The sequence below is a fragment of the Panulirus ornatus genome, chromosome 33, assembly GCF_036320965.1.
Source record: "Panulirus ornatus isolate Po-2019 chromosome 33, ASM3632096v1, whole genome shotgun sequence".
In the NCBI taxonomy this organism is placed as follows: Eukaryota; Metazoa; Arthropoda; class Malacostraca; order Decapoda; family Palinuridae; genus Panulirus; species Panulirus ornatus.
The window spans coordinates 13,489,694-13,503,387 of NC_092256.1; the positions used below are offsets into that span (position 1 = coordinate 13,489,694).

Genomic DNA, 13,694 nt, shown 5'->3' on the forward strand with positions numbered 1-13,694 from the left:
TTTCTCTTGAGTGTAAATTATCAATTCTGGCATAAAGTTAAATCCAACAAAAGAAAACTGTACTGAGAAAATTACAATTTACTCAGTGATTTTATCAACAACATTTTGAATGTTTTGAACCAAAGATGATTAATGCTCAGTCTGACATCTATTTACTTCAGCTATTCTTTTTTGAATACATTTATCATTATCCAAATGTTTCAAAATATTGTAATGTTCTGTTGCGAATCTAATTCTTTAGCAATAAAGAAGATAATCATGAGTTTATCTTACCAGAACTCCAAAAGCAGCATCCCAAACATAGCCTCCTACTTTCAAAGGATGGAAAACACACACTAGAAAAGTTAGCTTAGTCAAAGGTTTAAGCCTGGAAAAGTGACTGGAAGCACAAATATTAATAGAAAATATCCTTACAATTATGTCTTGCTTAAAGATTGAAAATGAATCTCATGAGCTGCAAACACATGACATTATCCATGAACTATGACAATTGCTTTTTCATAAAACATTAGCAATGGATTCCTAACCTGCTGCATTCCATTACTCATTGCCAGACCAGTGCTTGTGCTGGAAGTGGTTGGTTCTCGTGATGGGGTGCGAGGAGGAGGGCACAGTGGAGGTGGAGGAGTTCTGTGCTGGCCTGGAGGCAACTGGCTAGCCATGTGGTGATGGCCCAAGTTTGTAGTAGCACCAGCAGATGGAGGTGGAGTTTTATGGTGAATTGGTGGTGGGGTGGTCATATAGTGAGGAACAGAGGTGGCAGAAGCAGAGATGGAATTTGAGGTAGCAGAAGAGTTACATGTGGAATGAGCTCCCTGAATGCTATTCGAAGTAACTGATACTGTACTGCCAATATCTGTAGAAGAAATACTTGGTGGTGCCTGCACAATAGCTGGTGGTCCTTTTGGATTGGGTGAGAGTGTGACAGTATGGCACTGAGTGACATGTGTTGTTGTAACAATATTGGCAGAGGTTGTAGTTGTAGCTAAAATGCTTCCAGATGTGGTAACAACAGTAACAATGCTGGGAGATGTAGTAGTACAGGATACATTATCAGTGACAGTGGTTGTGTTAGTGGTATTAGTGGAACTGGATGCATTGGTGGCAGTGTTTGTGTTAGTAGTTGTGGCAACAGCGGCAGCATTAGCAGTGGTAGTGATGGTGGTAGAGGCAGTTGTAGGGCTGGTAGTGGTGTGGGTGGTGGTTGTCGTGGTGGCAGATGATACAGTTGATGACAAAGACTGAACAGATGATGTGGGAGTGAGAGTGGTGTTTATGATGCTTGATGCCTGAGAACAAGCTCCTTTATGAGAAGATGTCTGTGGTAAAGTATTCAAAGAAGAATTACAACTAGTAGAATCTGATACTGTGTTTTGTATGGAATTATGGCATGAAGTTTGCGTGTTATTTGTTGTGGTTTGAGAAAGACTGTGTGAATTATGTGTGGTAGCATTTGATGTGGCTGACTTTGCATGGTTTGGTATCATATTGTGTGAAGTACTATGTGCTGTGGACTGTGTAGTATGAGAGGTCTGAGTAGAACAGGTTGTTGCAGAGTGATTATGAGAGGAATAATGAGATAGATTATAAGGAGTATGGTGGTTTTGGGGAGAAGACCTTGGATGTGAGATAATGGGAGAAGGGTTAGTGAAGCCATTAGGGATGTGGTGACCAGGAGACTCCAAACCAAGCTGAGCTCGACGATGTTTTGTCAAAGCACCCTTAGGCAGCCCCAGCTCTATAAGGTCTCTATCACTCATTCTTTTTAACTGAAATAAACAAGAAATATTTCAGTTTTGATAAGTTATTATTATTATCATTATCATAATTATCATCATTATTATACTTTGTCGCCATCTCCCACATTAGCAAGGAAGCGCAAGGAAACAGATGAAAGAATGGCCCAACCCACCCACATACACATGTCTATACATAAATGCCCACACATGCACATATACATACCTATACATTTCAACATATACATACATATACACACACAGACATATACATATATACACATGTACATACATATTCATACATGCTGCCTTCATCCATTCCGCCCGCCACCCCACCACACATGAAATGGCAACCCCCTCCCCATTTCATGTGTGGCAGAGTGGCTGTGGCATATAAATACTTCCAGAATGTATGGCATAGCTTTCACTTTCTGATCCAACATATGATGTCAAAAACAAATGAAAAAATAAAGATTTATCACACACACGTTTGAATATCGTGATGCCTTCATCAAAGCAAATCTCTTACACCTTGAGTTCAACAAAGAAATTAATAAAAATGGGACGTCAATGTTCAAATAACAGAAAACACCTACATACAGTACCATATATGCATATGTAAGGCATTTTTGCAAGAAAACTTACTGAAAAAATGAACTGACTACGTACTGTCTAATATGCGACTAATTGCCTATTTGTACAGCAAATAAAGGTAGTTCTACATTATAAGGTACCATCTCTTTAACATTCTTTATTGTCACTCACATTTTCTAAACTTGTGAAAACAGTACAACCAAAAGAAATGCTACATAAAAATAAGCCTAGTCAATTTTAAATATCTCAATAATGAGTGCACAGACAGCCATCATCAAATGCCAGTCTGTTCACTGAAGTAAAAGCTTTCACAACATTCCGTAGTTCTATACAAGTATGTCTTAACAAAATGTGGGGGGAAACCCTCAGTCCCCTGCTTTTCAGCATCCCTGTGCAGCCATCACTGTATAAATAAGTATACTTTTACAGGAGAGGGGTGGCATCACGTCTATCTCAGTCTGACTCCTGACTCTAACAGCCCGCCGAGTGTTCACACACTGCTGGGTGTCTGCCACCCAACTATCGTACCACACTCTAAATCCTACACCACCTCAAGAGATTTTGGTAACTAAACGTGCCATTTTGTAACAAGAAAAGGAAAAAAGAAAAAAAGAAGTGAAATTAAAATTTGACAAGGCATAAGGTGAGCATACACACAAATCACTGGTCAGCAACAATACACTTCTTTTACATGCAAGCAGAACAAAAATGACATAAATCAGTGTCTCCACTCTTCAAAGAAGCCACCACAAATATAATCTTGCAAGTGTGTGGGGCAGTGTCTCACATGGTGAGGGTGCCACCACCTGAGGCTGGGTGTCGCCACAACTGGGGGCGAAGCTGCTGTGGGTGGGTACTTCCCTTGACCCGCTGATGTTGAGGGAGTAAGCAAAACCCAGGGGCGTAGGTGATGTTGGTTTTGCAAAGACAGGCAGCCACTGCCGTCCAGCTTCACTGAGTATTGTCTATGTGGCTTCAACTCCACTACTACACCTCACCTGTCCCACACCTTCGAAGGGATGTCCTGCACACAGAAAGGGGAGCTCATGGTCAGCGTAGCAGCATCACCTGCTGGGCCGATCTGCATGCGAACCTGGCTCTCTACTACGGCCCAGTCCCTGTTTTGCAGAGCAGTTCTCCATCTCCGGATTATCAGATAATGTTGCCAAGGCAGTGGGACACCATCTCACAACTGTCTCCCTGCTGCCAGCTGTGTGGGTAACTTGTCCCCCTCTCTTAGGGGGGTGCTGAGATACTGGAGCATAGTCTGAGTCACTTTGCTATTGTGCAGGCTACCTCCAACACCCATATTGCTCCTCAACACCTATTCACCTGCCCTTACCGCTGCTTCGGCGCATTCATTGGACTGGGGGAAGTGGGCTGAGTAGATGTGGGCCAAGATTCCCCATTTTTTTGTAGAAAGCTTCCAGCTCCTCGCTATCTAGATTGGTTCCCCCATCCGAGGCAATTTCCTTGGGTGTGCCCCATCTCCTTAAGAAGATGAGCAGCCTTGCAATAACTTGGGATATTCCCGCATAGGTATGAATCCTACTCACTGCACCATGTAAGAAGTGCAATGAAAGCAGGTAGTCTGTCCTCGTGTTATAAAAACAGTATCCCTTCACAGGAGATGGGTGGCATCACCTCTATCTCAGTCTGACTCCTGCCTACAAATGCCCAGCAAGCATTCCTACACTGCTGGGTGTCCGCCACCCAACTATCATACCACAGACCAAACTCTACTGTGATAGAGGAGTTAAAAGAAAGCATGTGAGCTGTAACGTGGCACAGAAATAGGTTACATTTGATTTGACAGTCTTTTGGCACTAACGAACATTCCGTCCCCCTATTAGTCTGTAAATCGAGGGTATACTGTACAATTAAAGGGGTTGGTGTGAGGGGAAGATCACCTGCAACATAAGGGAATAAGAGTGGAAGAGTACTGGAGGGAAAATCGTGGAAGAATGCTTGAAATGGTGTATGCAAGGAACGCATGTAAGGACAGGGATAAGTATAGACTTTTCCCATATCCACCCCCTTGATGGAAGTTCCCAGAGGGAATGGGCATCAGAAATACAGATAGAAAGAAAGATTCCTATGCCTTCTTTCTCTGCCTAGCAAACGTGTGGAGTTTTCCTTTATCTTTTTTCTTCACTATTTCTGGAATCAAGTCTTATGAATTTTGGAGGAACTTGAAAAAAAAAAACTCTTTTAAAATATGCCAGGTCATGTTACTGGGAAAGATATGAGAGGTTGAGTTCCAAAAAAGTTATCAAATCAGCCCATCCTTGAGTTGCCAATGGCCAGACAGTAATCATGTAATGCAGCAGCTTGCTGAGCACTAGGTGGTCTAGCTAGTGGTGGGGCACACAAGCAGCCAGCTTTCAGGAGAAAAAACCAAAGTAATACCTACAGAACAGGGAAAGTGAGCTAACACTTGGGTGTAAAGCAAGCAAGTCAAGTTTTGAAGTTAGCCTGGAAGAGTTCACAAGTCAGTATATGGGGTAGTCTGTGGTTTTGGCACATCATACATGACAGCCAGAAAGTGGATATGAGCAAGAGAGGCAAAAGTTCATGATGCTACCCAGTGAGGGTGGCACAAACAATAATACATTAAAAAGCAGTAATAGTGGTCAATACAAAACTGAAAATAATGAACATTTAGTGAGAAGTAACAGTGGCCAATATAAACTATGTTAGACTACATCACTATGAGAAAGTGTGTCAGTAAAAATGTCTTAGATGAATCACTAATTTGAAAATATCTGGAGAAATTTTGAATTAACAATCCTGCTAAAGCATAATAACACTCAATGATGTTCTATTGTAAGTTAGAGATTTATATGTAAACCATAACCTAAAATCAAAAGCCTAGAAAAATAAAATAGATGTTGAAAACATCTCTAAGGACTCACCTTATCAATGGGATAATCCGAGAGTTGCTGAATATACTTGTTCAGTCTCTCATGTTTCACAAATTCCAAGTTGAGGCAGTTGTTATTGTTTACAGCAGACTTCTCCGAAGTGGACTGGCTTGTGGAACCAGACCCTCCTGTGGACGGTGGTGGTCTGATCCCTGAACTGCTACTAATGGTGTGGACACTCTTCTCTTGATTCCCTCCTTGGACGACTGATGGTGATGTGTTTCTAGTTGTTAGGGTGGCACTTGGAGATATGGAGGTGGAGGACAATGATCCGTTAATGGTGTGGCTACTGTTAGTTTTACAGGCTGAAGAGCTTACTGTGACAACTGTTGACCCACTAATTCTACAAGTTGTAGTGGTGCCTGAAGTTGGGCAAGGGCTCTGACTATTTTGTCTGGTGACACTTTTTATGCTACCAGCTGGAGCTGCACTACTTGAGGAAGAGGTAGATAAAGAAGCAACAGCAGAATTTCCAGACCATCTAGAACTCTTCGGGTGATTATTACTGTTGCAGAGGGAAAGAGATGTCTGGATCACACCACGGGCTGAAGATGGACTGTTTTGATGGGCCTGAGTTCCACTTGTTGTTTCATTATCTCCTCCTGATGAATTTCCAGGTAATCTAGTCCGAGAGCCTGAGCGATCTGGCTGTCTCTGGGTCCGACTACCAGATGAGGGAGGTTTCCCCCGATGGCTCTGTGCTAATGAAGTGGTCCCAGGGTGCGTATGTACATGGTTGGTGCCAGCAGTTGTTGTAACTGTTTGTGTTACACCTGCAGAATATTTGTGGGCCAGCTGTGGGCTTGAATGAGAAGACAGTATAGCACTAGCAGATGTTGTTGTCGTTGAAGATGTAATAGTGAGTGGAAGATTAGATGCTGTTGTAGTTGTTGTGGTTGTAGTTGTTGTGGTAGGCCGCGATAAAGGAGACGAGGCACGACTAGGACTGAGTGACTGTAGTGGCGAGACATAAGGGGAGGACTGTGGGGAACTCAATGGAGAATTGGATGCTGGTGGTCCATTATGAGTAACAAGTCCACAACCACCTTCTTCACTACTCGAGCCCTCAGAATTTGACCCTTTACTCCCTGGGATGCAGCCTGGCACAGTTCCCATCATTGTAGAGTACTGGTAGTAGTGGAAGTTACTTGGATGATTACATGGATAGCTTGGTGCCATAGTCAGTGCAACTGTAGAGAAAATGATGAAAAAAGCAATTAGGGTAAATCAATATTTATGTCAAACTATAGAAATGAAGCATCATATGAGGCATGAACCTACATCTGCATTAGTTATTTGATCCCCCCAATTACAAAAGTATAAATATGTAATAGTTCTTATCCTGGGGAAAATAAAAGAAAATTCTCATACTTCTATGCCTTCTAATTTGATTAAAAAAGTGTGAGAAAAGTATTCTATGAAACATGCACCCCAATTTCTGATAAACATTAGGTCATAATCTCAATAAATGCATGCAAAGTTTTAGACCATTTCTTACCTAAAATTGTGTATATAAAAAATATATATGTATATATGGGGTGGCGGAAGGAATGGATGAAGGTGTGGTGAGGTGGCCGGTGGGAGGCGGAGGGAATGGATGAAGGCAGCATATATGAATATATACAAGTGCATATACGTATATGTCTGTGTATGCATATGTATGTAAACGTTGAAATGTATAGGTATGTATATGAGCGTATGAGGGAGGGTTGGGCCATTGTTTCATCTGTTTCCTTGTGCTACCTCGCTAATGCGGGAGACAGCGACAAAGCATAATAAACATGAATAAACATATAAAAAATTATTAACATCTATTTGACGGAAAGAAGGAACAGAGGGGGCCAGGTGAGGATATTCCGAAAAAGGCCCAGTCCTCTGTTCTTAACGCTACCTCGCTAATGCGGGAAATGGCGAATAGTTTGAAAAAAAAAAAAAAAAAAAAATTACTTTCTTAAAGAAACAGTTTCTCATCTCAATGTACAGAAGTTAGAATGAAGCACTTATCCCTTTCACAGTGGCAGTTCAATAGTCACTATACTTTTGTGTTCAGATTTATCTCAAATATTCTGAAAACTAACTCCATAAATCTATTACAAATGACTAAACCATACTTTTCTAATTAAAATTATACAAAAGTCAACTTTGTGAAACATTTCAGTGTATTATGCACCATATGACTTTATTGCTCCACTGCCAGCATATGAGGTCTCCAAGAAGTACCGTACTGTCAGACATGTGTAATGAGATATGTGGTATTTTTTGGTGTTTTTGTCACACACATTTTTACTAAGGGTTTTCATTATCAATATCAATTATCTTTTATGAGGGGTCACAACTTCAGAAATTATTACAGACTGTGAAATTACAAATCTTATACAAACCCCCTTGGCATCTTCACATAAAACGAACATTGAAAGGATAAAAATGTGGCTGTATTGTCAAACAGATATACCTGGAATGCCACCACCAGAACTAACAGCTGTATATCTCACCTTGAGCCACATGTGGCCAGTTCAAAAAAGAAAGAAAAGACAACAACAACAGGGTATCTAACCCCCAAGTTACAGTGAAAGGAATACATGTCAGTTAGTTAACAATCTAAACTGAATACAAAATTTAAGTCTAGGGGAAAAGGTAGTTGGCATTTTCCTTTACTTAAAACTAAGAATTAGAAATACAAGTGTCTCTGATGAATCACATTACCAAAGAAAAGTAAGAACAACCAAATCACTAATTAGAACTTTCATAGGACCATGATCACTTTAAAGACATTGCATCTGTTCATTCAGTTGTGTGTACATTTGTGTATTTTTATGTAAAGAGTCTCTCTCTCTTCTGCAAGCAGATCAATTAGTATATAATCCAATAAAGCCAACACACCATCTTTTCTACTCCACATATACTTATGCATGTCCCTCTTTTCAAACCAACTATTCCCAATAAGCTGATCTTTTCAACAGATAACTCCACAAGCTGTTCATCATTTCCACTCAACACCACTGAATACCCCATTGCCCTTAATTATACCCACAACTGCCACATTACTCACTTTTGCAATCAAATCACCCATCACTAATACATGATCACCCACGTCGCAACTGTTGATACAATCAGTCAGCTGCTCCCAAAACACTTGCCTCTTTTTGTCACCCTTCCTACAGCCAGGTGCATAAGCACTACTTATCACCCACCTTTCACAATCCACTTACACTTTTAGCCACATCAAGTTTGGAGCACTCTTCCTTACATTCTTTCGCACATTCCCACTTATCCTCCAGCAGAAATGTTATTCTTTCCTTAGATTTTGCCCTCGCCCTTACACTAACCCCTGACTTTACAGAACCCCCCCAAAGAAAAAAAGAAAAAAAATTAAGAATAAGTTACCACAATCTCTTATCATTCTAACTGAATTAGATGATATTTACAAAAACTTTCTAGAAAGCATGATGATAAGGGCTTAAAATGGTGATGGAGGGGGATGGTGTGAAGTGAGGGTTATTTGGAGGAACAGGAGCGGACACTTAAGGTTGTCTACACTAACCCTGAATTATTCATTCAACATGTAGAGTGGGTAAGCCTTAAGTCTTGTACTTGCCTGCAAACCTTTAATTCTCTCTGCAGTTGTGATGAAATGATTACAATTACTTTGGAAGAAACAGCATAGGTGCTACCTATAATGAGGAAATGACAGTAGTACTTTCTTTCACTTACCTAAACCCTGCTGATCAAAAATACTGGAATTGTATATATATGTGGTTGATACGGTGCCACCTTCATTGTAGAGTTCACTAGATTCACCACTGCCACTGCTACAAGCATCCTATAGGAAAAGCAAACCACTAAATTTCATTAATATAATCAATAAGACATACAATCTTTCATTATGAATGAGCCTTTATACACTAGAACTGGATATGTCATAGCATTAGCCGTAAAACAGTCCCTAAATCATGCAAACATATAGTCGAAGAACTATTCCAATAGCCTTACAAATAAATCTGTCACCTCTGTCCAGCTCTTCTTAATGGACTGAACTGGGGTATAAGAAACAGCCAGGGGAAGCCATGAAAATGACTGTGGGGCCTGTTTGTGAACAAAGGACTGTGTTTTTGGTACAATAAGCAACTAGAGAATGGATGTGAAAGAATGAGGCCTTTCTTTGCCTGTTCCTGGAACTACCTTGCTAATGTAGGACACGGAGAACAAGTATGAATGAGGAAAATTATATTCTTAACTTCTAAAAACCTTCCTTGCAAGTACTACCCATATACCTCTCTTTTCTTTTTCACTAGCAACTTTATTTCATTATCCCACAACTTACTACCCTTTTTCACCAGCCCTCCTTCCATGTGACATGCACTTCTCTCACACACGCCACCAATAATTCCATAAATATCTCCCATTCCTCAGCCACTCTCCCTGCTTCGTTTACTCTCACCTTTTGCCACTCTACATCTAATCTCTCCTGGTTCTTCTTTGCACAAGTCTCTTTTCTAAGCTCACTTCCATCACCCTCTTCTCACTCTTATCGTTTTTTCTTTTCCAAAAACCTCAGCAAATCTTTACCCTTACCTCAACCACATAATGATCAGAGATATCCCACAAGCTGCCCCTTTCAAGATATTCATATCCATGAGTCTCTCTTTTGCATATCTATCAATCATTATGTAATCCAATAAAGCCCACTTACCATCTTTCATACTCCACATGTAGATATGTTCATCCCTTGCTAAAGAAGGTATTCCCAATCACAAGTCCTTTTTTAGTATGTAACACTACAAGCTGCTCTCCATTTCAATTCACATCACTGAATACCCTAAGCCACCCATTTATATCCTTCTTTTCTTTTCTTTCAAACTATTCGCCATTTCCCACATTAGCAAGGTAGCGTTAAGAACAGAGGACTGGGCCTCTGAGGGAATATCCTCACCTGGCCTCGTTCTCTGTTCCTTCTTTTGGAAAATTAAAAAAAAACGAATGGGGAGGATTTCCAGCCCCCCGCTCCCTCCCGTTTTAGTCGCCTTCTACTACACACAGGGAATGCGTGGGAAGTATTCTTTCTCCCCTATCCCCAGGGATATTACTCACTTTTGCATTCAAATCATCCATCACTTATACCTGATCTCTTGCACTAAAACTGCTGACACACTCACTCAGCTGCTCCCAAAACATATCCAAACACAAAAGATACTTAATATTACCCTCCACAAATATAGAAAAAAGTTTGGCCAACTTCATAGCTGGCTACATAACCAGAAATAATCACAAGAGCTTGACCTTTAAAACCCTTAAGATATACAGTTGGGTTCTTCAGGGAACAGTTCTTTCTCCAACCCTCTTCAATTTGTTCCTAAACGATTTCCAATTGCCACCTGCAGACCATAGTATGAAGGTCTTCTTATTTGCACATGAACCTAACAATCGCATCACAGCACCCTGACACAACATGCAACATTACATTACACAAATGGAACTAAAAGTGTTCAGTTCCCATTCATCCCAAACAGATATGAATCTAACCCGCATCCTCCCATCACCTTCAATGGCCAAATGCTCAAATTCAACAAAGCACCAATTCTTCTAAGTAACACGCATGACACACAAAACATTCACTCCTCACAACAAAAACATCAACACAAATGCAATAAATGAACAAAAAGGGAAAGTTGTTCTTAGGGACCTTCTCATCCCAAACGAGCATATACTATCCTGCTCCCATGTGGTGTAAAGCCTGAAAGCATCAGAGGCCCATATAAGTAGTCCTGTGGCTGCAATTAATAATAAAAAAACTCACATATGTATAAAAATGTACATGGCTAACACTATATATATATCTCCTCTCTAGCTGGGTGTTAATATCGAATCAAGAAACTTTCTAAAAGCAGTATAAAAAAGAAAAATACACATATATAAAGAACATGACATAGCCCTCCAACAAATGAAGATCATTAATTCAACATTCATAAATTCTAGGCACTGTGATTAAAATGACATTACCTATAAACCAATCAATCATTGTTAGTCACTAAAACGTAAATACAAATTGGTTATTGGCTATTGGCCAATTATCCAGTATGAAGAGAAATTCATCCCTCTTTACATGAAGTTAGTAAAACTCTTTATTTCTTTATTGTTTCAACTGGATTTTCAAATATAATTCATGTAATTCTAAAATGAAATGCTAGCTTGCGATGAACCTACTATTAGTTAAGGGAGTGATATTCAATGCAAAGTTTTTGAATCCATGGCTGTGAAACAAGATAGGCAACAGTGGTGGTGACAGATGGCAAAGTTACAAAAATGGTTTATTTCTCACAAAAGTAGCTCTGGTAGGGGATCTACTGAGAGTGAGGGAAGGAGAAGAAAGTTAGATGAAATGCACGAGCATGAAGTAAGAGTCTGATAAATGAAGAGGAATGCTTAGAACATTACTTAAAGAACAAACCTGACTCCCTCCACTGTCTCCTACAGCTTGAGATGTACCATTCCCTCCAACACCTGGAAATAAAACACAAACTATGTATCTAATATTCAAGTTACAGAATCTAAAATTATCCAGCACTGATAAGAGAGATAGACAAGATACTCACTACTCTGTAAATGATACAGAAGATGCAACATTGCACAGTTTCATTCAATGCTTGAAATTTTGTGAGGTCAAGTTCCTAAACCTCCCTTGGACCAATGTGCAATAAATAACACTTTTGAAGTACTTATGAGGATAAAGCAAGTAAGCTAGTTTCTAGGAATTCTAAACTCTTTACAATATGGTAAAGGAACTAAAAGCATTCTGCTAAGTTCAGCAGAAGTGAGCATACTAACCCCAAAAAACAATGAAGAGACAGGCCAGGTAACATTCATCGTATATGAACAGACGGACTTAAATCATATTGTAATAATAAAATTTCATTCATAACTAGCTTTCCGAGTCAAATGCAGTATTTGTGGCCTCCAATGAAACAAACACTAAAGTCTTCATGAATAGCGAGGTCTGGATCACAAACTACAACCTGTACAGATGCAACAAGACCAGAACATGTAATGGAGTTGAACTGCATATAAAAGATACTCTTAACAAGTGAATTCCTGAACTCCTTAAATGATGTAGCAGAAGCACTTACCAAGGTTGAAAACCCAAACCTGGTCATTGCATTAATCTACACACCACCAAATGGAAAACCATAAGAATCTACAGAACCAATAAGAAACACAAAATGATGTCCTGACCTCCTCGGAAACACAGTCTCAAATATACTTATCCTGAGGGACTTCAACCCACCATTCATTAAATGGAGATATGCAAGAAACAGCACTGCAGCTGGAGGCAGCTCAGAGGAACAGTTGGAAAAAAAAAAAAAAAAAAAATAGATGAAGTAACAAGTTTTCCCTCATTCAACAAACACTAAAGCCATCCAAAAGAAATACAACCCTGGACTCAATTCAAACAAACAATATACATAGTATATATGACTCCACTATCTCAAACACCCCAGTATTCTGATCAAAACTAAACAGAAGTACAAACAAAATTGGATGTCAAACCACCATGGCAAAACACACATAACCATGGAGGGGTATTCAATCAAATCAGATTCAATAGTAGACAGAAAAATGGCAGAATGTTGTCAATGAGATATCTGCAACAAAATGGGAAATCCTGCTGAGTACCAAAACAGGGGAGGAGTGTGTTAATGGCATGACCACTTGGGTACTCCATGCTTGTATCAGAAGTGTACCAAAGAAGAAAGCATAAAAGGTCAAGAGTAAAACAAGAAAGATAAGCACTTTACAGGATGTGAAAAAGACTGCCAACCTTTTAAGAAGACTTAGCTCAGCTAGCAAAGAAAAGACAACCCATCAAATAAATCATCAGACACACAAAAACTCAAAATGTTATATAAAGCACAGGAAAAAGAAGATGAGGAGAGTGTCATTAATGGAATAAGAAATAACCTAAAACACTTTTAGTCATATGCAAACACAAACAGAGGACCACAAACTCCAAAGGTCTAAAAACAAGAGAAGGTATTTTGACAGATGACAGCCAGATGAGTGAGATTCTACAAAAGGCAATAGGAATAGGTATTCACTAAGTCAAAAACTACCTTAAAATATATGACCCAACAGACTTTTTCCTAAATATCAAACACACAAAGATGAACACAGCAGATATCACCAACCCAACATGGGATTTCCAAAAAGCCACTGAGAACATGCCAATGCATTCTGCCCTGAGCCTGGACTCATGGTACTTACTTTTCAGACAGAAAAGCAAAACATCCATTGTTCAAGCACTAAATATTCTCTGAAGTAGTGGTCTAGATTCTAGTATCATCCCCAAAAGTCTGAAACTGACTTAATTAACCCACTCCACAGAGGTGGAAGCATAGTAAATAAAAACTATCAACCCATAGCACTAACATCACATATTATTAAATTT

The 13,694-nt window shown here is 39.7% G+C and overlaps 1 protein-coding gene across 2 annotated transcripts in view; it reads right to left on the reverse strand.

The window, feature by feature from the left end:
- Positions 1 to 13,694, reverse strand: part of LOC139759479 (uncharacterized) — a 41,523-nt gene that overhangs the window by 17,576 nt on the left and 10,253 nt on the right. For both annotated transcript variants that reach the window (XM_071681652.1, XM_071681653.1), the window contains 4 exons: positions 11,700 to 11,752; positions 8,966 to 9,074; positions 5,246 to 6,444; positions 528 to 1,769 (listed from right to left, as the gene is read on the reverse strand). In XM_071681652.1, the coding sequence (XP_071537753.1) occupies positions 528 to 1,769; positions 5,246 to 6,444; positions 8,966 to 9,074; positions 11,700 to 11,752 (2,603 nt within the window). The remainder of the gene's footprint in view (positions 1 to 527; positions 1,770 to 5,245; positions 6,445 to 8,965; positions 9,075 to 11,699; positions 11,753 to 13,694) is intronic.